The following is a 27,991-nucleotide window of genomic DNA, read 5'->3' on the forward strand; positions in this document are numbered from 1 at the left end:
CTGGATGTTCCTCACGGCCTTGAGTCTCAACACGGAAAATGCGCTTAATGAAATGGCCCAGGTGCCGGACCAGGTGTCCCGGTTGGAAGCACTGGAAGGCTGGGTCTGCGTGTTAGAAGAGGGACCACACAGTGGAGACTCTGAGGCAGAGGCGGAGGAAGCGAGTGGAGACAATGTAGCTCCCAACCCCCAAGCCCAGCCAATCTTGAAGCAAAGGACAAAACGTGAGCAACCTTTGGGCCCCGGGGGTGTTGCTGAAGGCAACTCAGCTGTGACTGAGTTCACAACCTACACCCCATACACTCCCACTGAGTTGCAGGAGCTGGGGAGGGGGTACAGACAGTGCCCTGGAGAGCCCATCTCAGCTTGGCTATTATGTTTATGGGATGAGGGAGCAGACAACATTCTCTGCTCCCCAGGCGAGATGGAAAAGCTAGCCTTTGTGACAGTGCATCCGTCCCTACAACAAAGGTTATAGAACTGCCATAGGTTGGCCCATGACCAGGGCAACCATTCTCTAATGGAGTGGCTCACTGCTGCGGTACGCACAGTATGGGAACAGGCTGGCGAGCTGCCAGACACTGTGAGTCAATGGCAGTCATATACGGAACTTACTCAAATCATCCGTGAAATGGGTATGAGACATGCTATTTTTAACCTTAACAGGTAGGGGCCGCATGACAAGCTTTTTACAGCCAGCATGAGAGATCTGATTTTGGATACTGCACCTGCGAGTGCTTTTGGATCCTTGGTTGCCATTCTTACACCTTATGTAGGGCAACGGATCCATGAAGTTACAATCGCCATGGCCACCCTAGGCGATGTTGAAAGCCGGAGGTGAAGGGAAATTAAGACATGAAGTCTGCACAGTTGAAACCTGGAAGCCCAAACCAAAGGTAAAGGGGTGAGGTCACGGGCCTCAGAGAATAACACGCGCACAGATGTGGCGTGATCTCATGGCAGCAGGGGTCAATCGGGAGAAAATAGACCGAAAACCCAATGCATTCCTGCTGGAACTTTGGAAACAGTTGCGTCTGGAACCACAATTCCAGAGAAGCATAAAGGAGAAGTCTGGGAAAACGCGACCCATGTCCCTCCAAGACTTCATGCAGCCGCTTGAGGCCGACTCCTTTCAGCTGGATTAGGGGTGGGGCCAAGGTACCTGATCAGAGGGGACAAGCAGGAACCGGAGGCCCCCACGTGGAACTGTCCATACATTGATCCCCTTCTAATGTGCACAGGGTTTTGGCCCTAGTTGACACTGGCACAGACTGCAGTCTTGTTTATGGGAACCCAGAACTGTTCCCCAGACCAGCAATCTGCATTGATGGCTACGGGGGAAAGACTGTACTGTGAAAGCCATTTCCTTACCACTGGGTATAGGAAGGCTTCCCCCTCGTATCTACAAGGTTTATGTCTCCCCCGTTCCAGAGTATATTCTAGGGGTGGGCGTGCTACATGGCTTCAGTTTACAGACGTGGGTAAGAGAGTTCCGTCTCCGGATCCGGATGGTGAAAGCCGTGACATGGGGGCATGCTCATCACCCTCCTCAAGTGTTGCCACAGCCCTGGCGCGTGGTTACAGTGCAACAGTACTGCCTGCCAGGAGGGCAGGAGGAGATTGGTTGTACAATACTGGAATTAGAGAAGGCACATATTGTGAGGCCAATGCACAGTCCCTTTAACTCCCCAGTATGGCCTATCAAGAAGCCAGATGGGACCTGGAGAATGACTGTGGACTATAGGGAGTTAAATAAGGTGACACCACCCTTGCATGCTGCAGTGCCTTCAATACATGATTTAATGGATCGTCTGACTATCAGCCTGGGGACATATCACTATGTAGTGGACTTGGCCAATGCTTTTTTCTCCATTGACATTGCACCTGAGTGTCAAGAGCAGTTTGCTTTTATTTGGGATGGGCGGCAGTGGACTTTTTAAGTCCTTCTGCAAGGATACTTTCACAGCCCCACTATCTGCCACGGGCTTGTGGCCCAGGATTTGGCACAGTGGGATCGCCCATCCTCTGTGGCCTTGTTTCATTATGTCGATGATATTCTATTAACATCAGATTCTCTTTCTGATTTAGAGCAAGCAGCTCCCTCTCTTCACCACCTGAAGTCACGTGGCTGGGTGGTGAATGTGGAAAAGGTCCAAGGCCCTGGCTTATCCGTCAAGTTTTTGGGTGTTGTGTGGTCGGGTAAGACAAAGGTTATACCTGAGGCAATTATTGATAAGATACAAGCCTTTCCCCAGCCGACCAACGTCTCCCAACTGCAGACATATTTGGGACTGCTAGGATATTGGCAGGCGTTTGTACCCCATTTAGCACAAATGGCAAGGCCCTTGTGCAATATGATAAAAAAGGGGGCCTCATGGGATTGGACAGAGGATATAGAGCAAGACTTCGTTGCCACCAAACGGGCAGTGCAGCAGGCACAGGCTCTGCAAGTAGTGGACCCCGGCTGCCCATTTGAACTTGATGTTCACGTAACCCAAGAGGGGTACGGATGGGGCCTCTGGCAATGGCAGGAGCATCTCCGGTTGCCAGTGGGATTTTGGTCCCAAGTATGGAAAGGAGCAGAGGTCTGCTACTCTCTAATAGAGAAACAGCTGGCCCCTGTGTATGCAGCCCTAGTGGCCACAGAAGCTACCACAGGAACGGCACGGATGTTGGTTCAAACAACCTATCCTGTCCAGGGATGGGTCTGTACATGGACCCAGGGACCGAAAACAGGGGTGGCACAGACCACCACCTTCGCCAAGTGGGGTGCCTACTTGGAGCAACGTAGCACCCTTAGCTCAGCCCTTTGAGCACAGAGCTACAACAGGTCCTGGGGCCTGTGGAGCTTGTAGCCCAGGCTGAGCCAAGCGCTCTGCCTAGAGGGGAGGACTTGGAGCCCTCGCCCTACAAAGAAAGACAGTCCCTAGTACTTGAGGATGCCTGGTTTACTGATGGTTCTAGCCGAGGGGCTGCAGCTGTTTGGATGGCTATTGGTGTGCAGCCCAAAACAGACACCATTTGGTTTGATACTGGGATGGGCCAGAGTAGCCAGTGGGCTGAATTACGGGCTGTGTGGATGTAATCAGCCACGAGCCTGGGCCCCTAGTTATTTGTACTGACAGCTGGGCAGTGTTCCGGGGCCTAACGTTGTGGCTCCCTACATGGAAACACCAAAACTGGTTGGTAGGACACCGTCCACTGTGGGGTCAAGCCATGTGGCAGGACCTCTGGGACCTAGGGCAGAGAAAGGAGGTGACCCTAAAGCATGTCACAGGTCATGCTCCCTTAGTGTCCCCAGGTAATGATGAAGCAGATGCCCTAGCACGAGTCCGATGGTTAGAACGGGCTCCTGCCACTGATGTGGCCCATTGGCTGCACAGGAAATTGCAGCACGCTGGAAGCCGAACCATGTGGCAGGTGAGCTGATGCTGGGGTCTGCCTTTGAAATGGCAGGAGATAGCAGATGCCTGCTATGACTGTGCCATCTGTGCCCAGGACAGTCCCCAAAGGCGGAGGCTCCCCTGGGAGACACAGCAGATTATGCAAGGGACGGTGCCCCTCACTCACTGGCAAGTGGATTACATTGGACCCCTGCCTAAAGCCCGCAATGCGATATACGCATTTACAGCAGTGGACGCTGCTACAGGGTTGATGTTTGCTTGGCCGTGTATGGCTGTGATCAGTGGCATATAGTGGTCGCTCTTACATGGCTGTGCGCCCTCTATTGGTGCCCCCAAGTCATTGAAAGTGACAGGGGTACCCATTTTACCGGGTAAGAAGTGCAGTGCTGGGCTGCCAGGATGGACATGCAATGGTTGTTTCATGCTCCATATAACCCACAAGCAGCTGGCGTGATTGAACGCTATAATTGCCTTTTGAAGCAAGGTATCCAGGTGTCAAAACACCCTCCCACGATGTGTGACTGGGCCTGGCATCTATGGGATGTCCTGAGAGTCCTGAATGAGAGACCACGGAAGGGAGGACCCGCACCAGTAGAAGCTCTGCTACATCCAACAGCCGCTCCCGTTCAATTACAAGTTACCAGCAGTGAGACTCTGTTAAAGCCAGGCTATGGCAGAAATGGAAACATTTTGCTGCCAGCACCCACATGCTTAAAAGCAGGGGAACAACAGCAAGGGACTTGGCCCTGGCAGGTCAAAAGCCCCCACTGTCGATGGTTGGGCCTGATAGCCCCATGGGGGGCCAGTTTGACTCATGATTTGCAAGTGACGCCAGGGGTGGTGGCTGACTGGCCACCGCAATTGACTGTGGTATACGGAGGTCCCGATACCGGGATGATTTTGCAGGGCAACTATGTGCTCTCACTATGGCCTATTATGGGGTCCCCTGTACTGTTACATGTTAAAACTATGCAAGGGATCCCAAGCATTGCCATAAAAGTCGGGTGCCACAAACTGGGAAAGGTGCCAGTGGCAGCGACCCTCCTTTCCCAAGACAAAAAGCTAGTGTGTATCCTCCCAGATGGAAGGGATTTGCCATTGTTGGTTCCTAAGACTACCGTTTCTTTTCGTCCGTAGGTGTCACTAGGCTAATATGGTACAGGGACCCTTGCGGAAGACACTTGTCGCATAGATTATGAGGCAAGACCCTGTAGGGGTGGAGTGTGGGGACAGAGTCCCAGAGAGTAGTTTCCAGGCTCTCAGCCTCATGTGGAAAGGTGCTGGCTCAGGTAGTAGATAGCCATCAGCTGTGGCTAGTTGGCCGTCAGCTATAACCATTGAGCCATTGGCCACTAATATAACTGCTGTGGCTTTGTTAGGGAGTCGAGGAGAGTGGAGGAGAGTTGAGGAGAGTCAGTCAGTGGCAGCAAAGCGGACAGCAGGTCGCATGTCATGTGAACCCAGCCTCCAGTGAGACCATAGTGGTATGACTCCCCTACCTATGACTCCATGGGTGTTCCTTTTTGGCCTCACCACATCCTGCGTTCTTCTGTGGGGAGTGGGAGCAGAGACACCACAGGCTGTCTCTCATGACATATACCCTCTGAACAGGAGATTGGGAGGGGAGCTTCTGGGAGAAAAAATGACTACTGAGAAGAGGAATAAGAGCATTTATGGCAAAACAAGTGACTTTTTGGAAAGATAAAGCATTTTCAGGAAAATACATAAGAGATGTCATCATTTTGAGACTATGTTTGGGTATGGTACCAACTTCTCCCAAAGAACTGGAGTTGCTCCCAGGGAGAGGATTTATGACAATTGAGTTCTTTTGGGAGGCTCTGCTTTTAGGCAGATAAGGAATTTCGGGAACTCAAATGCCTTCAGCTCAAAATAATTTTTATGCCACAGTGGTTTATTCTGGATACCTTTGATGTAATGCACCAAAATGTCACATTTTGTGAACCCTCGGATTTGAGTGGCTTTGCAAAACATTATTTCAGTCAAACTGCACAGAAAACCATCTTCTTAGAACTGTGACAGCCTTTCTGGAAACTCATGTTCCCTCTCATTCTGAGAAGGGTATTATACCAGCAACCCGGGGCATATGAGAAGAACAATTTTCTTCTGTCCACCAAAAAGCAAAAGTTGTCATCTACAGCCAGATTAATTCCAAGTATTGAATAATGTGTACATCAAGCACATATAGACAGGAGACGTGTGGGGTCTCAGATAAATAGTCAGACACACAGCTGTGAGGTTGGAGATTTGGAGAAAATGGTCCAAGGCATGAGAGTGTGTGGCGTCACCCAACAGGTTGAGTATGGAAGAGGACCGGGACAGCACCACCAGCAGGGCCGAAATCTCAAGGATAAGCAGATAAAAACAGGGACGAAAGAAACAAAAAGTGGAAGGAACAACCAAAAAGAGTTAAGTCTTAAAAAAAGGAGAAGAGATTAAACCCAGTGAAGGGCACTTCTTGGGATAAAAGGAGGTTTGTAATCATTGGGGAAGGAGCTCTTGGAGAGGGAGAGCTGGAATACACAGAGAGAGGTGATAGCTAAGGGGCGCCCTTTCCCTAGGAAGCAGAAGGGTTAATTTTGGAATGACAATTTTCATCAGAGACAAGTAGAGGGAAAAAGGAGAGATAAATCATTTAACCTCAAAGTAAGACTCAGTTTCTTTTCTATAAAATGAGATCGTTGCACTAAGTTCTGAGGTCCTGTTATCTATTTTAACATTTTAATAAACAATGTAATCCCACTGAGTCCTCTGTTGGTACTTTTGTCATTTGATTTTACAGTGAAGTTTTCAAGAGTGATAGGCTATTCATTATTTTGAAAGAAAGAACTGACAGACACATTATATACTTCTTGGGACTACCGAAGAAATCCTTATATTTTAGTATTTTAATGATGTGGGGAGGGAAAGTATTGTTCAGTGTTACTTACATATTCCATCTTGGCATGAGTAAGCTAAGTCTATGAGGAAACAACAGACAAACCCAGAAAGAGAAATACTTTTTTTTTTTTTTGATATACTATACTGTTCAAAAAATGTCAATGTCATAAAAGGCAGAGAAAAAGTCTGTGGAAATATTCCAGATTAAAGAAAACTAAATTGATAAGACAATTAAGTGCAATACCTAATTCTAGACAAAATTCTGTACCAGAGGGAAGTATCCTATAATGGACATTGTTAAAGTCAATTGGTTAAACTGGAATATTAATGGTAGATTAGAAAAAAAATACTATATCAATGTTAAGTTGACTAAAGTTGATAAATTTACTGTGGTTATCTGAGAGTATCCCCATAGGAAATAGACATTGATGTATTTTAGGGTAAAAGGCCATTGTCTTAGTCTGTTTGGGCTACTACAACAAAATACCACAGATTGGATAGCCTATAAACAACAGAAGATTATTTCTCACAGTTCCGGAGGCTGGAAGTCCAAGATTAAGGTGCCAGCATGATCACATTCTGGTGAGGACCCTTTTCATGGTGGTTCATAACTAACGCCTTCCCCCTGTGTCCTCACAAGGTTGAAGAGGCTAAGAATCTCTCTGGAGCTTCTTTCACGAGTCACTAATCCCATTCATGAGGGCTCCACTCTCATAACCTAAGCACCTCCTAAAGGCACCACCTACGAATACCATCACCGTTTGGGGGTAGGATTTTAACATGAATTTGGGGGGACACTAACATTCAACCCATAGCAGCCATAATTTATACAATTTACTCTTAAATGGTTCAGAAAGAGAGAGAGAGAAAAAGTGAGAGAGAGAGAGAGGAGAACACCAAAAATGATAAAGCAAACGAGGCCAAATGACAATCTGGCAAAGAGTATATAGGTGTTCAGTTTACTATTTTTATCCTTGCAATTCTTTTATGAGTTTGAAATTATTTTCAAGCGAAAAGTTAAAATGTACATTGTTAGCTAAAGGAGTGCTTTAGAGTTCTGTGTTCCAGCCCTGTGCCATGTTGCATCAGAAGTTCCAGAGAATTCTACTCCAATAATAATGTGATGCTTTGCTGAGGGACTCTTTCTTGACATTTGAAACAAGTGAACTCATATTTTTGCAAAAAATTTTTTGCAAAAAGCAAAAGAGCTAAGCATTTTATGGCAGGTATACATTTGTAATGAGGAGTAACTCTAAAATGGCCCCATATTTCCTGTTCAGGAATATATTTGTCTTATGAAAACTATTGCTTAACAGAAGAAAAAGAAAATCATAATCAAATGAGCAAGGGAAATTCTAATTGTTGCTAAAGCAGAAAATTCATAAAGGCAGTGGTCATGATGGACATGAAATTTGCTTTTGGTATGGACTTATTAAATTGTAAGATATAGAGAGAGCAAGTCTGATGGGAAATCTTCACTTTTCTACTGCCAGAATAGTGTCTTAACACGTTCCTGGAGTGTTAGATTCAGGGTGAATTACTTTTTTAAGATATGAAATATAATGGATGAAAATTACAGGGGAATTTTGGACTAAGCTAATTTTCCAATTCTTTTAAATCTGACAACAGATAATTGTATAATGCTGTATACATCAAATTGTTTTACTCTTTTTTACTGCTTTGAAAAACCGCCTTTAATAACATTTTCTAGTACAAACTGTTACCCTGACTACCTTGAGCCCGAGTCCACTCCCTCTTTCTTCGGTTTGCTGGGGCCTGACCAACAATGCAGTCATCTTCCTGAAGGTGGCGCTGTGCTTAAGCGCTGCCCTAAAGTATGCTGGCATGTGAAAAAAGGAGGGGCATACCAGTGAAAACCAGCAATGGAATGGGTGCACAGCTTAAACACATAAGGAGAACACAGCCTTATTCAGGAAGCAATCCGCACCATCGCTAATGGTACAATTAAGGAGTGAGCTCATAAGCAGCTTCTGTGCCACACAAAGGTCTTGAAATTAAAATGTCACAACCTTTTGTCCTTATAGCCTAAACTGATAGTAAGTATATTGTTCACATAGTCATAATTCCATCACCTTTTATTTCCCATCCTCTTACTTTGTTTTTTCTGTTTGAAACATTTCCTCCTTCAGTCTCTTTTCACTCCTGAATTTGCTTCATAATTGATGTAGGTGTTTCCACCGCATAGAAATTATATTAATGTAAACTCCTTTTGTAATAAGGGTCTCTAATTGCCATAATTGCCTGAGAGTTATGGTAATAAAAGATTTTTGTGCTAGTCAGAAAGAAAACTGAAGGTCAGATGTAAGATGCTGGCATTTTACTGGGAGTAGATGTGAGAAGTGACTTTTGGAAAATATTTTCCTTGTCAATAATTGCTTTTTGGAGTTCATCTTAGTCAAGGAGAATGTGTAAGAAATGATTATTGAGGTTGAAGTTTTTTTCTATCAGTTAGTATGGCTCTCTCCCACAAGAGTCATTTTTTTTAAATTCGTTTCTCAAGGACCATAGACGAGAGCTTTTCCATATCAAAACATAAAAAGAAAAGTGCGAATTCCATCATAGATTCTTAGAGATCCCTTCTATTATTTCCATGGGGTTGGGGCAAGACTGTGGCTTGTATGATTGTAATAGAATCTGGTGAAGTAAAGCCAGCAAAACACAAAAAACCATTCTTAGTCTTGGTAAGTATTGGTACAACTATGCAAACTTTTCAGTGACAAAGTAGGCCTCCCTAAAAAATGTTCTCTTCTAAAAGAGGCCAGTGTGTTTTTAATGAGCCCTGTCCATGTCTGGACCATTGAGGTGATGTCTCAGACACAGTAAGTGGAGCAGGAGTGGAGCGAAGCAATAAAAATAATTTTTACCTTTTGGAAACATACTCTGAGGTGGAATACTAACCAAATGAGACTCATAAAATGATAAGAGCAGTGGTTAAGAAATGATTTCTGTACAATCTTCTAAGGAAAAGGCAGTAAGGAACATACAAAAGCTGTAGGAAGAGTATCAGATTATATTAGGACAAACTGTGTACCAGGTATCACAAGAAACACTGCCCAGATAGTTCAATGGACCATTTTCTTATTTTTAAGAAACAGTCAACTTTCTTTGCTGAATGAACTACATTTATTGTTTAGAAGCAGAAAAGTAACCCCCTAGCCCCTCAAGTTTCCTGGGATTATTTATCCCTTTCTACCACAGAATCTCAAAGCTGACAGGGAACCTTGGAGATCATCTACTTTATAAATGAGGACACCAGTTTAAATGACTATCCAAAGTGTCATGCCAGTGTTAGATTAGTGGCAAAGTTGAAACACTAACCCAGTTCTGTCAAAATCCAATGCAGTGTTATATTTTCACTGCACAAAAGTAACTTCTTAGTCTATTTCCACCAACTACACAGAAAGTTAAACTCCACCCCATTTCTAGATCCTACACCCCATGATGGTGTTAAATAGCATTCCCATTGGCTTCATGACTTCTCCATATGGTCGGGCCCCAGAGAGGGCAGATAGTAGGAGCATCATCTGAGTGTTTAGTCCAGCTAAAACCCAAAGAAATTACGAGCTTTGCTGAGGTCAAAGCTAGCCCATCTCAAGCCCCCAGCTCCACATGAGTTATTTCCAGGAGGCAATAGTGTGTCTCATTTTTGACAGAAAGTCTTCCTATTTGCCTTGTAGGTTTCACAGCAGCAGCCTCCCTCGTGTCTTTGGCTTGGGCCTTGGCCTCTTACCAGAAGGCCCTCCGGGACTCTCGAGATGACAAAAAGCCCATCAGTTACATGGCTGTTGTCATCCAGTTCTGCTGGCACTTCTTCACCATCGCTGCCAGGGTCATCACCTTTGCCCTCTTTGCCTCAGTTTTCCAGCTCTACTTTGGGATCTTCATCGTCCTTCACTGGTGCATCATGACCTTCTGGATTGTCCACTGTGAGACAGAATTCTGTATCACTAAGTGGGAAGAGATCGTCTTCGACATGGTGGTGGGTATCATTTACATCTTCAGCTGGTTCAATGTCAAGGAAGGCAGGACACGCTGCAGGCTCTTCATTTACTATTTTGTGATCCTTTTGGAAAATACAGCCCTGAGTGCCCTCTGGTATCTCTACAAGGCTCCCCAGATTGCAGATGCGTTTGCCATCCCAGCACTGTGTGTGGTGTTCAGCAGCTTTTTAACTGGCGTTGTTTTTATGCTAATGTATTATGCCTTCTTTCACCCCAATGGACCCAGATTCGGGCAGTCACCAAGTTGTGCTTGTGAGGACCCAGTCGCTGCCTTCACTCTGCCTCCAGAAGTGGCCACAAGCACTCTACGGTCCATCTCCAACAACCGCAGTGTTGTCAGTGACCGTGACCAGAAATTTGCAGAGAGAGATGGGTGTGTACCTGTCTTTCAGGTGAGGCCCACAGCCCCATCCACCCCGTCATCTCGCCCACCACGGATTGAAGAATCTGTCATTAAAATTGACCTGTTCAGGAATAGGTACCCAGCATGGGAGAGACATGTTTTAGACCGAAGTCTCCGAAAGGCCATTTTAGCCTTTGAATGTTCCCCATCTCCTCCAAGGCTACAGTACAAGGATGATGCTCTTATTCAGGAGCGGTTGGAGTATGAAACCACTTTATAAAGGAACAAAAGGAATTGGAGGAGCCACAACCTCCAGATGAAGGGGTGACAACAGGGCTGTGGCAATAATTAAACTTCATTCTAGAGTAGGGCAACGAGCTGTCATGCTCTTAGTCTGCACATTGTCATAATTATTGTCTGACCCTCCATCAGCTGACTGTCTGCTGCTGGTCTCCTTTCAAAACAGCAGCCCCGAGAGTCTCCTGCTCCACCTGAAGGGAACATGGCAGCTCAGCAGACTCCTGGTTGCTACCAACTCCTCCTGCATTGTCTTTCAGTGACTGCACCAGAGGGTACTATGATTATGGAAAATGTTGCCTCTGATCAATAGGGTTTTGATGGAATTAACTGATCTTTGCATTAAACTATATCCAGTCATACACATACCCACACACGTACATATACACTAACACACACAACACCAGTCTTCTGTAAAAATAGCTTAGGTGATTTTTTCTTGATGCAAAGTGCTAATTCCCACAAGAATATAAAAATAAAGAGAGAGGCAATATATCCCTCAAGACTCCAGAAAAACAAACAGTACTGCTTAGAAAAAACTCACAAACAGTTCTCATTTGGAAACCCATACCATGAGTGAAAAGCCTATCCAGTGGACAGTAAACTCAAGTGTGTTTACATGTGTATTAGAATTGATGAAATGGTTTGTTTTCAACACATTTCAGGATTTTTTTTTTATTTAAAATTTTCAGTTGAGAACATCTTTTATGACAGAAATCCTATGCAGCACGTGTATAGCTTTTGGCAAGACCAAGGAGCTCCATAACTTAGTGATGTAAATTAAATGGTAATCATGATTCAGTATTCAATTGCAAAAATTTAATAAATACAGAAAGAGGAAATGGGGGAGAAAGGCAAAAAGAACATCTGATTTCCTGGCTGTGCAGCTCACATTGGAACCTAAAAGCAGAGCAGCAGGAGAGAATCAGCCTGTAACTGGATGCATTCAGGTCGCGGAATGTATGGTGGCTCTGTGATCACAGGCAGGTGCATTTTCAGAACATGCCATGCCCCATCTTTCTAATGCCAAACATCGTCCAACCACTGGATTGACATGGAAGCCCTGAACAACTAACTGAGAATGAATGGCGTGAGCCCCACAAAAGCAGAAGGTAGAATGAACAATCAAGTTCTCCACTGTGTACAGATTCCCCCATGACCACCAATTCAAGGTCAAAAGCTTTTAGAGGCTTTGGGACACTTCTTAGTAAGTATGAGCAGACAAATGCAGTGAATATGCTATGAGAAAAACCCTTCTGAACTGAGTGAGGGCTTATCACTAGATCCAGCTAAGATTTGTATTTGAATCATTTGTAAAGTCACACTCTTACAACAAGCTTCTGGTTTTAAATACCTCCGTACAAGCAAGTAAACGTTCCCCTCTTTCTGTTCCCAGTGTCCTCGGTCATGGTGCTTTTTGTTGTATTAAAAGTGCCGGTCAAACTTTGATAGTATTTTTTTATAGTTGGTGCAGAGTGGAATAACTCATGGATTATTTCAATATTTTTGTAATAAAAAATATAGGGTATACATATAGACATCATCACTTTTTTATAGACCTGGAATCGTTTAAAATACTTTAAGAATCATAAATACTTGGGATGTCAGAAACTGGTCCACAAATTCCATCAGCCTGCCTCGGCAGATTGAGAACACTTGTCTCTTGCAAAATCACTCCACTTTGTAATGTCGGTGCCCCCAGGAACCTGGCCAGGGGTGCTATCAAAACATCAGGTGATGAGAGAATCAGCTTAACTAGAAAGGGCTTGTCAAGACTGGCCATTGTTTCCCAGGAAATCAAAGATGTAAATGATTACTTTCATCCATCCATTATGACAAACCTGACCACAGTGGAAGACGTCTTAAATTTCCTTCCCTGGTTTTATATTAACCCAACTGATGTATTAAATATTAGTCAAGTCACCAAAAAAAGAAAAAGAAAAAGAAAGGAAAGGAGTTAGTTACACTTAATTATTCAGTTATTGGGACTGTCCGATTCACTTAAAATAGTCAAGTTCTATAGCCTCTAATGGGTGTGTCATACAGAGACTGCTGTCCCCATGATGACATCCACAGGAAATGACAGAGCACTCAACCTAGGACTTCTTTTGATACAAAGCCCCAAATTGATGTTTAAAACATAGATGATTTTTATCAGTAGACATACTTTCCTAGTACGCCATGATTTGATCCTCCAAGCAAGATTTTCACTAAAATATAATAATCTTTTGTTCTGTTCGGATGTGAAAAGATTACCTAGTCACCAGTAAAGGTCCAGGAAGACACTCTTCTTGTCAGCAATTGGTGAAAACATTCTACCCCCATTGTAGAAGGAAAATATGATTGTACTGCCAAATTTTTCACTTTTGTACATAACCATGAGTTATTAGCTTCATTATTTCTGAGACAACTTGTAATTGATGATCTTTGGAAATTGAGTTGCTCAGTTGAACTATACCTTGGATTCCATGAGCAAATAACAGCTAACAGTATAATAGTGTCAATCAACACAAATGCAAGAGGCCCTATCACTCTTCAATCATGTAAGTCCTAAATTATTTCTCAATTTGATCCTTCATTTAACATGTTAAGAGTTAAAACAAGTGCTATGTGAATAAAAAATAATGTACTGTATTTTGTCTGGGAGGTCAGAATACAGTCAGGAGGGTGTACAAAGTTTTAATTTTTTAATGACTTCCCAAATACTGTAAATACTCTGTTATCCAACATACTCAAAAATTATGATGTTTCAATTAGTCAAAAAATCTTGTTAAGAAAATGACATCTCCAACATGTAATCAATTACAAATTTTCTCAAGATTATAAGAACAACAACAAAAATTACTTCCAAGGTAAATCATGACTTAATCTTGCTTTCGTGATTTAGCATGCACTGCACTGCCATTAGACTGTGTTGTGATAAGAAATTATTAGTTTCTAGGTACTCAGATAACAGAGAGTTGAAAATATTAGGATTTAAAGAGACATCGTCAATGTTCAAAGAAACAAAGTTTGATTTTTGTATTTATATTTTAGTTCTTCCTAAGATTTCGTTTTCAATCTGCCTTTAAATCCTCCATAGAGAGTAACTGGGGATTCCAAAAAAGAAGCCGTGGTTAGCATGCCAACTGGAAATGCTGAATTGTTTTTCTCTGTGGGCTCCAACATGCTGTGCATGAGTTTATTGGATTCCTTTAAAGGAAGGAGTATGCTCTTAGTACTCACTTTTTCTGTAGGACCATGAAATTTTCTTTAAAAAAATATGAATTTTTTTCACTTTCTAATTAGCATTTCTAAATGAAACCACATTTAAGATTAAAGAACATATGTATCTTAACCACACCGCAACTAAGTATTTGTGTGCGGAAAAAATTCTTTTTCATGTAAGTCAAAGTTTGGTCCCCCAAAATGACTATGTTCTTTAAATTCTCTTTACATATTTACATTGTCTTACTGAACTACTGTCTAGTTCAGTAACATTGACTCTGCAGGCACTCAGTTACTATTCATTTATGATAATGTTGTGAATTCAACAAATAAAGTAACTTCTCTTACTGACAAGGCAAGAATGTGCAGTTCAATTACTAGCAAAATATAAAATATAAAGATAATCTGAAGATAAAGTATACTGAAGTATTTATGCTTAATTTCTAAATGCCCAATTTATATTGCTCTATGAATAAATGAAGTGATAGCACTGACCAATTAAAAGTGAATGGAAATAATTGAAATCTCAATGACTGTTTTTTAAAAATATCATATATACGTGAAGTTAATTGTCATACCTCGTATATGTGTATGTTATATATCATACACACAATAAAGTAACAGATTAAAAGGTAAAGTATATGCTCCCTTTCATGCATATAAATTAGTATGTTATTGACACATGAACTTTTAGATAAAAAGATTTTCCCTCCTCCTTTTTCAACATCAGCGTAAACTTACATCCCCTGTCTATAAGACATGAACACACCTGTGAAAATCAGTTGGTAATACCTAGATATGATTTAGCACTTTAGCTTGAATAAGCTTTATCACTCCTTAAGGATCTCATCTGCTAAGGCAACTGAAGAGAATAGGTTTGAGTCATTTCAGTTTCTTTCTCTGAATTGATTGAACTGAGTAAAGAAAACCTCTGGTGTCCTTACTAGAACTGTGTGAGGTTGCACATTGGCCTTTAAATGTACCGAATGCCATTTCAGTGGAAAGAAATTCTGACACAATGTTTAGACAAGAATCCAGAGGTTATTTTTATCTAATGGACCATTTTCTAGACTAAATATGTGCTCCCCTGCATTCTCACACATCGTTCCCAAGCCATTTCTGTTTCTATAGAAAGCTTGGAGGAGATGCCTGCATTTTTATGTTTCTGAGGAGAAGTCCTTAAAGTCTTTTAAAAATAGCTCAGACTGCCTTTCAGAAACATAGCTCAGAGGATGGTTGAAGTGCATGGTGAAAACACAGCAGGACTGAAATTGTTTCTATAATTTCAGTGATGGATGCAAATCCACTCATGTTCATTTATCTTCAACAATTCGATGTCACTTTTGAAAACAACCAAAATGATGGCTTCTGCCAGCTTGTGACTCATAATACCCCGTCTCCCCATCTAAAGCAGAAGCATTTCAAAATGGCTAAGGATGGGCCATTTCCCTGTACCACCAACCCCACCCCACCCCCAGTCCGATCCCCACTTCCAAGTCTCTGGCCCTTACCTGTGTGGGGCTGTGAAATGATCTTACAGTTGGGCTGCTTCTCCTCTCCTCACTCAGGCAGACTGCACTGTGCACTGCAGTGTTCTCTCTATGGACAGGGGTCTTGTCCAGTTGCTATCCTAAAAATGGGCACATGGAAAGGCTCAATATATGCCTGAGTCAACAGCCTCAATAGTATAATTACTCATTCCGAAGTAAAACTCTGTGGAATGTGGGTAGAAATATATAAAAACACGATAAGCCATTTAATTTTGCCAATTGTAGCAATGAAGCTAGCTCTCACACATCCTGCTCTCACAGCAGGGAGAAGTGGCAAACAGCCATTTACCCACAGAAACAAGAGGTTCAGAAACTCTCCCTTGACTATTTGAGGCATCATATTGTTTCACCATCCATCTGAAGCTCTTTCTCTAAATTCCACAAGAATTTTTTTTTAAAAAATCAGGCTTTTGTTACATTGTATGCAATGATCTATCCCAGAAATATAAACCTATAGTCAACCTTTCATGGGATATGTTGTGCTAAATAAGGAGTGGTTTAATGTTCCTGCAGTGTCTAATTGTTTTTGCTAAAATATTTTACTGACATAAATAACATACTGACATAACATGTCAGAACACTAGCTATATCAAATTTTTGCTTTGGTTATTTTTTCCCTCTTAGATTTTCTTACAGTTCAGTCCCCATATTGAGAGAAGCTTTCCATGATGGAGAGCTTGTCATGTACCTAGTGCTGTGCTAAATAGCTTTATGAATGTGATCTCATTTAACTTTTACAACCATCTATGAGCTAAGTACCATTTACAGGTAACAAAACTTAAGCTCAGAGATATTATTAACAAATGCCAAAGGTCCCACAGCTGGGAAAATGTGGAGCTGAGTGTCTTACACAACTTTTAACAATCACAAATTCTTTTAGAAGACCAAAGAATATTGTCCCACCAGGATCTATTCCTGATTTGGCAAGGTTTTAAGAGAAACAAAATCATAATCTTACAATCAAATTTTTCCAAAAAAATTTCACTTAAAAGTCAAAGATATCTTTTATTGAATGTCAACTGTAATTGAAAAATAAAAAAAGTCAAAAATGACTTTCAAAATGAAAAGTTGAAAATAAAAAACCAATGATTAGAAATAGAAGACTCTATCACCTGTAACTGAATTTTACTTTATCCCCTAAATTAGGGAATTAGTAAGCAGATAAATGCTACTCTTCCATCCCAGACAAATGTCCTTCTTTGTGGCCCTATTCTATACTAAAATAAGTAATAAATATAAATTAATCTGATGGGTTTTCTCTTGTATTCTATATATGTATGCTATTGTCATCCAGTAAGGCAAACGGAAAAATAACTAAACGCCTCTACTTACTCTAACACTGACCAGAATGAGAAAGAGAGGGAGGAAGGAAGGAAAGGAAGAAAAACAAGTCAACAAATACTTGACGTGACATTATTTTACTTCATTGCCATAATTTTCCCCTAAATTTTATTGATTTAGTATCCTGCAGGTCACAAAATTTAATATTTAGGAAGATTTTTATGCCACTAGTTTGACCCATCATATAACTCTAGGAAACTTAGATCGAAAGGTTAGATGCAAAGAACATAATAAATGTTTGCCAAATATTTGTTGAATTGACTATAAAATGATGAGTAATCGCCCTCCTCACCTTCAATGTAACAAGTCTGTGTTCTACAGGAAGACAGACTTATAACCCATTCAATGATATTGTGTAGTAAGCTATGTGTGTTGTTGTTTGAACTGATGCTAAAAAGATAGACAAAAATAAACGAAAAATTTTCTCAACACTGATGATCAATCTGAATTTAACATATTAAAAATACAAACAATCATCTGTCTTCTTATTTTGATAAGATTTAAGCAAATCTTTATTAAGTTATGACTCGTATTGATGGCCAATACAAAGTCAAATGCAAAAAGAGTCTTGCATTCCAGCAGCTCACACTTGGTTATTAGTAGCAGAATAAGCGTCTTCTGACTTCAACTCTACCTCTTTTCTTCTCTACCGCACTGCTTCTCTTTTTAATATCTACATTTAATTCTATACTAGAACAGTAAAGAAGCATAAGCTTTTCCAAGATTGTATTATGTAAGCCTCACAATTTACAATTGCCAAACACAATGACAAACATAAGGTAATGATATAAATCAAATCTAAATCAACAATGGATGACTGCCTATAAAAAGAAAAGTAATTTTATAAAGATATTTTATGCTGTTCCAGCACTAGATATATTTAAATCAAGGTCACAGAGCAACAACAACAACAACAAAAAGTGAGAATACTCTTCTTGGCCCATAGTATTTGACTCAAAAAAATCATCACTGAATAAATTTGGGGGATATTCCTGAGAATTTCTTTTAAGAAGAGGCATGAATTTAGGATGCCTCTAAAATGTCTGAAGACATTTCAAATAAGCTACTTCTCTGATATTCAGGAAACATCTTTCATTAACACATACAATGTCTCCAGCATAGCAGTTAATTAGGAATAACAAATTTCCAGGCATGAACTTCAGTTATTGTAACTTGAGAAGTTGTGCTTAAGCCATACTTCTGATTCCCAGAAGAGCAGCGCTGTGTTGCATTGCCATCAGGAGTTGAAACAGCCAGACCCAACCTGCGTGGATACTCATGCTACCATTATACCCAATCCGAGTCTCTCCTACATTATGGCCCAGAGTGACTGGCTTCTCACAGATCTAAGGAGTTTATTGTTTAACATAACTATTGACTTGCATAACTAACTTTCTCTAAGTGAAATAATTCTGGGTAGGGAATGTTTAAATCTGTAGGTCCTCTATGGTGGAGTAAAAGGAAAGAGAGAAAAAAGCATATTAATTTTTACAAGCACAGAATAATTCAAAGAATTCCTTGTTGAGTCCCATTAAGCATCAATAAAACAATTGACCTAATAATGGTGCGAGGTCCCAGGCATGATTTCTAGGTTTATGTCACCATTAATGTTTCACTACCCTGATTACTGCTAGTCTAGCCACTGCACCAGGCAAGAAGAATATAGTTACTAGTATGTTTCCAGAGCAAAGATCATGTTTAACAAAACAGATCAACATCAAAACTAATTAATCAACTTGATAAGCAAATATTATCAGCACAGTACCAACACAAAATGTTCTCTTTTGTTATTATTGAAGACTGTCACCTACTCTGTTATTAAAATTTCAGAAAATGTAAGGTTTCATGTTTTTATTATATTTCCATCTACCAAATTAAACTGGTGGCCCCCTTCTTTCTCTATTGCTTGATTTGCATTAAAATAGAACTAATCAAATTCTTATTTCATTTAGTACTACAAATATTGACAAATGGAGATGTTGTGTTTCAGCTTTTAATTGTTCTAGTGGCATTCTGGCAGGAGTTATTTACTACACTCTTAATTATTTCAAATCAACTCTTTTATCAGTAAGTTCTAAAACACCCCTAAGTGTGCTGAAAATATATTTCAGGTTTTTATTATTTTAAGAAATTACTATTTTGATGACAAACCAGTAGAACATGTCTTAAATCAACCCAAGCATTTCAATCCATTGTGATTCTGGAAAATGAGCGCTTCTTTTTGGGTGTATTAGGTACTGCTACATTGACTCAGCAGTTAACCTGCAACCTGTGGCTTTCTGTCCAGCCCACTGTGAGTTCTTATTCTCTTCAAGTTTGGAGCAATAGCGCATCATCCTGTAACCAAAGGATTTCTGTCAGCTACTCAAAGAATTGTCATTTTATATCCTTCTTTCAAACAACTAAAATATTCAGTTTCCCTTATTAACCTTTCTAATGTATTGTACATAGAAAAGGAAATGGATCTCTGAAGTATGTTTTGAAAGCCTGGGGTGAAACATATTCCTTAGTCTGAATCAGAGGCTTGGTGTTCTGTGAAAAGAAAGAAATCTCTTCCTGCCTTGAGAAAGGGGGAGGGGTGGGGAAGCAAACCAGTCACACTCAGAAAGCAAGCCGTGTCTGTCACAAAGCTGCATATTGCTGATGCCATTGATTCCCTTCTTTTTTTACAGAACCATCTTGGAACTTGTCAAGCTTTACTGAAGGTGATTTGCGTTAATTAATTCAACAGACCCTTTAATCTTGCAAATTCTTGACTTGTAATATTGTAGCCAAGCTACTGCAAGGGAAAATTAATCAGTTAGTGAAAAGGAGCACTTCGTTCCATGTCCTGCGGTGGTGTGCCCAGGCCTGAAGAGAAAGACCCCCGTGAGGCAGAGCACTAATGAATTCATGCTACCTGCTTCCTCATCATTCATGCTATGAATATTCATCCACTTCATTAGTTTTGGCCAGTAAGCACTGCTTGAAAAAAAAGGAAAAAAGTCAATGGATTCCTGGGGGCTTGCATAGCTCAGAGAATGGGTTCTGGGTCATGAGACTTAATTTAAAGGAATACAAATCTACTTGTGTTTGGAAATGAAAAAAAAAAAGTCATTGTCATCTGTTTAATGATTGATCTCTCTGAGTACATTTGCTGCCCTTCATTTCTTGAGAGTACCATCATCAGCACTGTAATAACAAGTTTAAAAAAGCTGAATTTATAATTCAATTTCAGAGGTAAAATCTGCATGGATGTAGTTATTGAATAATTTGACTCCTGGCTTCCTAAGTGGTGACATTGGCAGTTTCAAACCGAAATTCACTGGTGTGTGGAATTGGCTCTCCTGTTGCTTCTCAGACCCTTGCAAAATCTTGGTTGCGAGCTCTAAAATCACCAATCTCACATTCTTAATGTACTTAAAAGTAAACAGGTAGTCTCATAATTAAAAATCATGGTTTTTTTTTTCCAATCGCTTCTCTGTTTAAAGAAATCTTTGAGCTGCAAGGTAAGAATGAATTTACTTCACGTAGAAGTATAGTTTCAGAGTTTGCAAGGAGTCAGACATCCATATGTTGTTATAAAGTTTTCTGTCTAACCCTTTTGATATAACTATTCTAGAAGTCAACCCGAAATGAATGAGTGAAAGTCATCGGAGTTATCTAATAAGCAATCTAACAGAAAAATTAGAAGCACAGGGATCATTTTTCTTGTGTTTCAAAGATGTTTCCCCTTCCTAAGTTATCACCTTGGTGATTATCTCCAAGATGTACCACGAGCCATTGAGCAACAGTTCCAGTACAGGTGCCAGTATTGTGCTGCATTCCCTACTCTGGCAAGTCATTTTTCAAAACTAGCTCTTGGCACAAGTACTGAAATTTAATGGTAAAAAAGTGGCCTACCACCATGTGACTTATTTTCAATTGCAAGGCAAGGAAAACTAACAAGTTGAAGAAAACGTTAATTTCCTGAACTCCAAAGCCAAAATTGGCACAAAGATACCCTGTAATGTACAGTGAGTTGGTTGACTGTGGGGACACAGGAGCAATAAGCAATCCTCTTAAAGTAGGCTCATGAGTAAGAATGACTGTGAGTGGTATTGGGACAGAAGCTTTCTATTAATGTAGAGGTCTGGGTGTGGTGACTGAAGAGGAAACTTGTTAGTGGCTCATCAGTAATATTTGCCTTTTTATAGAGCAGAGGTTCAAGGTACCCCTGCCATTTTATAACTATGACAATAGATGCTTCTGTTTATGAAAGGCCAAAGCTTGACTGAAGTGGAAAGATAGAGGAGATGTCAGTGGCTTCATGTCTGAGACTAACTCTGTTCTTAAGTGAGTTTTCCCGCGTGACAGTTCTCCTTAGTCATTGGGCCCGACACCACAAGCCAGCTCTGCATGCCAGGTGCTTCTGATGGATTATAAAATGAGTTATTTTAAGGAATTGTAAGTACTCTTGCTTATAGAACATGAACCATTGAGTTATCTCTCATGTTAAAAACAATGCGATTCAGGGTTACCATGGCCTTACTCATTACCCCATTGTAAATATATCATGACATCACAAGAACCTTTGTGTTCAAGTTCACTAAACTAGGTTTAAAGTATTAGCTGAATCATTTAAACATTTTTGGAACTTGATCCTGTTATCACCTATTCTGTGCATCTATCCTTAAACTGGAAAAATAATTCTTGTGAGAATAATTTTCGAAATAATAGAAGTGAAAAAGAGTGGACAGTTAAGCAATTTGTCAATGTAGACAAAACTACTAGACCATTGATAGTCCTAAAACTCTGATTTTTCCTCATCACAGAGTTTCTTTTCATTGGGGGCTTTCAACATCTGAATTTTCCAGATGATTGCTAAACCATCTTCACTAAACTGCAGTAGACACTATGTTATTATTAAAAAATAAAGACTGTCCACGTGAATGCAAATATCCCAATGAAACATGAATAAGTAGGTGGCTCAAGGAGCAAATTTGGTCCTTGTGATGTCAAACATTTGGATATTTGGGAAAATCCGGATGTTTGAATCAAGCAGTTTTCATCTGGTTGTCTGGTATTGTCCAGAGAGACAGAAAATACTCAGGTGTTGTAGGTAATATAATTTAACTTTCTTGTGCAGTAATCTATTGCTGGTGATATTCTGCTGCTAAAAATCTTTTTGTGCAAAGAGAAATAAATAATGCAGAGCAAATGCTATTTGATTTTTATTTACTTTCAGCAAACACATGAATGGGAGAGGTTTGAGAGGCTGTCCTGGGTGTATTCAGATTTTGTTTTTGTATTTTTTGTGTTTTTTTTTTATTCAGATGTTTTTGCACCACAGACCTCCTTCAGAGTTCTGGAGGACTGCCACTTGACCCCTTCCTAGCAACGAACTTTTAAATTCAGCCCTTTTCTCATCTTTCATTATTTTATAATTGCCTCTCTGCTCTTCACATACTCTTAATCATTCACAAAGTTTACTTGACGGAATTGTTCACGGGAAATACAAATTTGTTAACTTTTATACTTCAAATCGGAGTTTTAATATTAAAGATTTCTTATACCTTTAATCATAAAAACAGTTTAAATTGCTTGATGCAATTATTTCATGGTGAATTTCATGGTGTCTATAGAAGTAAAAGCTGTTTTTCCCAAAATAAAAAAAATACACTTTTTTGGTTTAGTTTGGTTTGGTTTGTTGATGTCATTTTGATTGCCAAGGACTAACTGGCTATCACACATTGGAATATTAGTGTTTTCTTTGTAGTCACAGGAAAAAAAAAAAAGATGAAATCGAAGGGAAATAAATTCACTAACCAGAAGGGAAGTTTGAGATATTGATACAACTCTTATATTTATGATTTCTTGTGGACATTTCTTCCTTGTTTCATCTGATTTGGCTCTGGATTGATGAGTGTGTGTATTTCCTCAAATTGTGTGCTTACCTCACTTACTGTTCTGAAGCTGGGCAGAAAAACAGACAAGCTTATTCAGACCAATTTTCTTTTAAGTGCGCTTATGTTGCAGAACTTGCTCCGGGCACTGAAGACAGGCAGATACACAGAGCACTGGAAGGTGCTATGCAAAGATCATGAAAGGATTTCCAGAGAAAATTTGAGAGTTTGTAGGTTCTTAGGTAGTGTTTTGATTGTGTCAAATTCTACATTTAGTGCCAACCTTAAATGACTTCATGGAGCAGGTAGTCCCCTTCCTTGTAGGGTCCCTCCTCCCATCAGATGCAGAAGTTTCCCCGGGAATCAAAAAGATACTCCACCTTGTGAACCAAAGGCCTCCAGCCACTGGGTGTCATTGCTCTATGCTAATTGTGTTTTGTAAATTCTTTTGAGGGCAGGCCTTTGTGGCTTGTCATAGTCTACTAATGGGCTCTAGGAGACAGATCTGGCTACTCCTAAATCCAATTTGGTTTTGCTTTTTCCTTGAGATTTTTACTTCACTAAATCCTTTTCCAAATCTTTTTACCTTCATGTTATTGACAGGATGTTTAGTTCAATATTTAGGTGAATTTGCAACCAAGAGGCAATCAGTTGGCAACTACAAAAACACTAGGTGTTGTTTTTTTTCAGTTATCTATTATTATGTGACAATTTAATGGAATTTATGGTTTAATAGAAAACTAAAAGTCCCTGTGTTGAATATAAGGACTTTTAAATATACTTAAATATTTTCTATGACACAGTATCCTTTCACACTATGGAATACATTTCTTTCTGGAGACAAAGGCATAGAGGGGCGTGGTCCAATGACGGGAACTGTGGGACTCTGAGCACTCAAGTCCTCATCCTTGGTCGTTGGTCTTATTAGCCTCAGAAACTCACCTTCTAGCTCATTTTTCCCATATATAAAAGAGAGATAATATTTATCTACCTACCTCATAGGGACATTGTGAAGGTTAATTAGAGTTCTCAAAGTGTGCTGACACTTGATAACTAGTAGTACTAACACAAAGGAGATCTGCGTATGGCCTCGGAATATGGTGATGGAGGTGGAGCCAACTGAGGAGCATAACAGCAATAACTCACCAAGCAAAGCATGTAATTATTCTTGATTGCTTAATGAAAGTGAAACTTTTTCTTCAAAGGTCTATGTAGAATTATTTTCTAATTATCAACTTTTTAATGAGAAAATTAACTCCTTTCATACAAACATTGAGAAATTTCATATAGAATGACAATTTTCCTCTTAGATAAACTAAATTTTACAAAATATTTCATTAAATGTGTCCAGAAAACTTGGCTAGTTCTGACAAATAAGGAGGTTGCATGCCTGATCCCAAGCTAGATTTTTCAGAACGCATGCGTGATACCAGAGTTCAATACTAATGATTGCAAGGTGGTGTTCTGGAACACTCACTACCAGGAGGGAAAACTTTTAATAGATTTACTGAAATTAGATTTTTGTGTTGTTTACAATGAGATCCTCTTTTAGCCCTAACATGACATATCTCTCCCTTTACAAACCAATGAAAGAATGTAAAGTTTTATTTCTACTTGGAACTCCTGAGTTGATTAATTGTTCAGATTATAAATATGCTTTAAATATTTCAGAGAAGTGTTTCCACAAGGTCTTCAGCTGTACATATGCATATAGGCTTTCATGTACACAGATAGAAGTATAGATACAGAACAAAGAGTGGGAAAACCACAAGACTATCCTGGAAAACTTCCCCGCAAAGTGCCATGTTTTCTTTTGCTTTAATTTCTAATCCTGGTAATAACTAGTGCTAAATAACATGATTTGTCATTTTTGAGACATGGAGGCAATTTTGTAAAGTAAGAATACATTCATGAACTATACTAATAGTACAGATAATGTTTTAATGATGTGACTTCATGAAGCAAAGTTGTTGTACATAAATATTACCATTCTGCCCTTATTTAATAATTATATTCCTTTGCAAAACAAATGTGCATGCTCTTGAAAATATGAAATAAGTTTTCAGAAAGTTTCTCTCGATAAATGGGTTTAAAATCATGTTGTGCCTGGAGTTGACATAATGTATACATTCAACATAATCTTTTGGGGAGTCCCAAATCTAGTTGCCAGTGGTATATCAAAGGCTTAAAATTTCAGATTGGTTAAACATTTCTAATGCATGGTATTAAGCTTTCAGAAGCATGAATTTAATCTAGGCAATTAATCTGAGCCATTAAAAAAATAATGTCATCACACCAGACTTAAGATAAGTATTATTATTTTTTTGGATTCAAAATATGAGTTATAGTAAGTGAGTCAAAATAATTTGAACTTCTCTGATTTTTTTTCCAGTTCCTAGCATCAATGCTTTTCCAACCAAAAGCGCGGCAGAATATCCTTATTGCTATGTACGGAAATATCCATGTCTTTCCTTTGTTTTTTTGCACAAGAAAACTGAAGTTGACTAGATGCAAGGGCCTGAAAATAGGAAAAGGTGTGACAACTTTTCAGGTAGACTAAGCTAGGAGGGCAGTGAATAGAATTTGTGGTTGTGAGACTTTACCGCAAAGGAATAAAGACAAAACCTAAAAGTGTTAGAGCTGGACCATTCTTTGAAATGATAGAATCTACATTTTAGAGGAAAAATCAAGGGGAGACAACATGTTATTAGATATAAGCTATACATCTAATTACTGGGGAAAAGGACATTTGAATGCCCCATACATTTTACTCTTTTTAAGGTTTTCCAGCCCACATGAAACTCTCCAGAGTCCTCCCTGAAAATAAGGGACTCTTAGAAAACTAGTTTTTAGCAAAGATAAATGTGATTATACAGCTGTGAACCAGTCACTATGTAATCATCATGCGTGTGATGCTTTTTAAAATGTAAGTTGTCAACTTTCATGACTACTTCCACTTAATATTTTATCCCATAAACAAATGGTTAAAAAAAAAACACATTGAAAATTCTCTTGCTCAAAAGGAATGTCTCTCCTTTCATATCTAAATGATAGGAAATAGCTGAAAAATGGAAGTTTTTGTCAATTGCTTATTGAAGGTCCCACCTGAAGCCTCTGTTTAGTAAAGGGGTCAGGCAGGAAGTGAGAGGACCTGGGTTGAGAACCTTGCCTCTACTAAATTGTTCCTGCTTTTCTTCTCAGTTACCAGGCAGCTGACAAAGAGAGATAATGGCCTAGAGAAAGAGAGATAACGAAGGATATGCAAATTTGGTTTTTCCCTTTCTCAGAACAAGGAGGGTAACCAATAAGCCAGAGGTTCCCTCCCCTTTTGAAGCCAAATATTGTAATGAATTTAGGGTTAAAACAAAAAATATTGTAAAAGTAAGCACGAAATCATCCTTCTTATTGATTATTTTCTCGGTTTTTACTAAATTCTTCTTACAGTTTATATCAGAAATTTCTGTTAATAATAACTAATGCCACTTTATGTTATGGCTTCAATGAGGAAATGGTGAAAGCATGAGTTACAAACAAAATTACTGGGGATACAGGCTTCTTTTGTACAGACATCTTACCAAACAAATTGGAAACAAATACTACTACCACTAATATTCTGGTTTAATTAATAATATCTAATAGGAAAATAGTAGCATTTTGCTTAGCATTATACCAGTGTACAACATAAACCTGCTTCCAAATGACAAGGATTTTTGCTACTGACGTTTGTTCTTCATTCTCCAGTTATTTTAAGTAAGTAAGTTTCACATCTAACTACCTCAGCTACTGTTGTTTAATTTAGAAACATGAAATCATGCACTTTGTAACAAACAAGTTTTTCATTTAAAATTTCAAAAAGATACTTGGTGCAGAGCAATTTTCAAAAATTTGTATGTGACATAAGCAACTCAACCTCAGAGGTTGTACTTCATTTTGTTCATTTGTTTCTAAGTTCAATTTGGGGTAAAATCCTCATTTCCACTCAACACCAAGGGAAGCTGCTCTATATTTGCTTAATTTGCCTTAAACATTTTGTGCTCTTTTCCCTGTTCAATTTTTCTTTTTTTGTTGTTTAAAATCTATCTCTGGAAAGAAAATGTAACAGGTTGCAGATGAACAGCAAACTGAAGAGAATGGACCAATCATTTCTCAGTTCCCTGTCGTCAATTCTCTGCATGACATTCTGATTGCGCGGAACTGCCATTCCTGTGTTTCTCTTTCCTGGACCATTACAGAAATAAGGTCTGAGAGACCCCGTGTATGTGATTAAGGAATGGTGTAGACATTTCCCCCAGTACGAGCACAGTGCCTGGACCCTAATGATAACTTTGGCAGTTCTTGTGCTTTTCCTTTGTGAACATTGTATAAATGTATTTGGAATTTTATTTGAAATGAAGTTAAACTAGTTATTAATTTTTTTTTACTTCTTGTAAATATATATATTCAAGTTCCACATATCCAAACATTCCTTTAGCATTCAGATTGTAAGAGTGTCTTTGTTGGCTGGAGACCGCTGTCTCTGGGCCACGGTCCCATGTGCTCTAGTGGCAAGCACAGTATGTGGAGTATTTGATGTACTACAGTACCATGGTTATTTTGGTCTGTTAAGTAAGTTGCAATTTGTGATGAAATGAAGTGGAAAGTAGTGCTTCATAATGAACAAATTTCCTTCGTTACATGATTTTTCTTGTAAAACTTTTAAAAAAAAACTTGAAATTTTATATATTTGGATTTTGTAGACTTTTTTTTTATTTTATTGCAACACAAAGTACCAAAATCATTAAATAAAGTACACTGTGGTCATTTTAACAGAAGTCTGAGTCCCTGATTCTTTCTAAGTCTTGGAAGACAGCAGGACATTGTGGGTCTAAGATGGGAAGATAGAAGGAAAAGGCATATTCAAAGGCATAGTCTCAAGACAATGTGATTTAAACCTTAAAATAAACAGAACTGAGATTGTCAAGTCGAACTAAAGTTAAAATTAAATTATATAGATTTCTAGGGTATGTTTTACTTATTTATTTCTGAGAAGTGCTAAAGAATGTTTCTCTAGAACCATTATAAAAGC

The 27,991-nt window shown here is 39.5% G+C and overlaps 1 protein-coding gene across 6 annotated transcripts in view; it reads left to right on the forward strand.

Annotated features, from left to right (window-relative positions):
* The window catches only part of XKR4 (XK related 4), a 504,890-nt gene extending 477,159 nt beyond the window's left edge, over positions 1–27,731 (forward strand). Inside the window, exons 3-6 of one of the 6 annotated variants that reach the window (XR_013994729.1) lie at positions 10,001–13,507; positions 19,735–19,767; positions 20,533–20,550; positions 27,017–27,731. Coding sequence is in view for 2 of the 6 variants with exons in the window: in XM_081070073.1 (XP_080926199.1) it covers positions 10,001–10,947 (947 nt within the window). In the remaining 4 variants the exon portion in view is untranslated. Of the gene's footprint in view, positions 1–10,000 lie in introns of all 6 variants that reach the window. The other 5 variants (XR_013994731.1, XM_081070074.1, XR_013994728.1 and 2 more) reach the window with 5 other exon arrangements.
* Positions 27,732–27,991: the final 260 nt, after the last annotated feature.

This window comes from Rhinolophus hipposideros, assembly GCF_964194185.1.
Source record: "Rhinolophus hipposideros genome assembly, chromosome: 13".
Lineage (NCBI taxonomy): Eukaryota > Metazoa > Chordata > Mammalia > Chiroptera > Rhinolophidae > Rhinolophus > Rhinolophus hipposideros.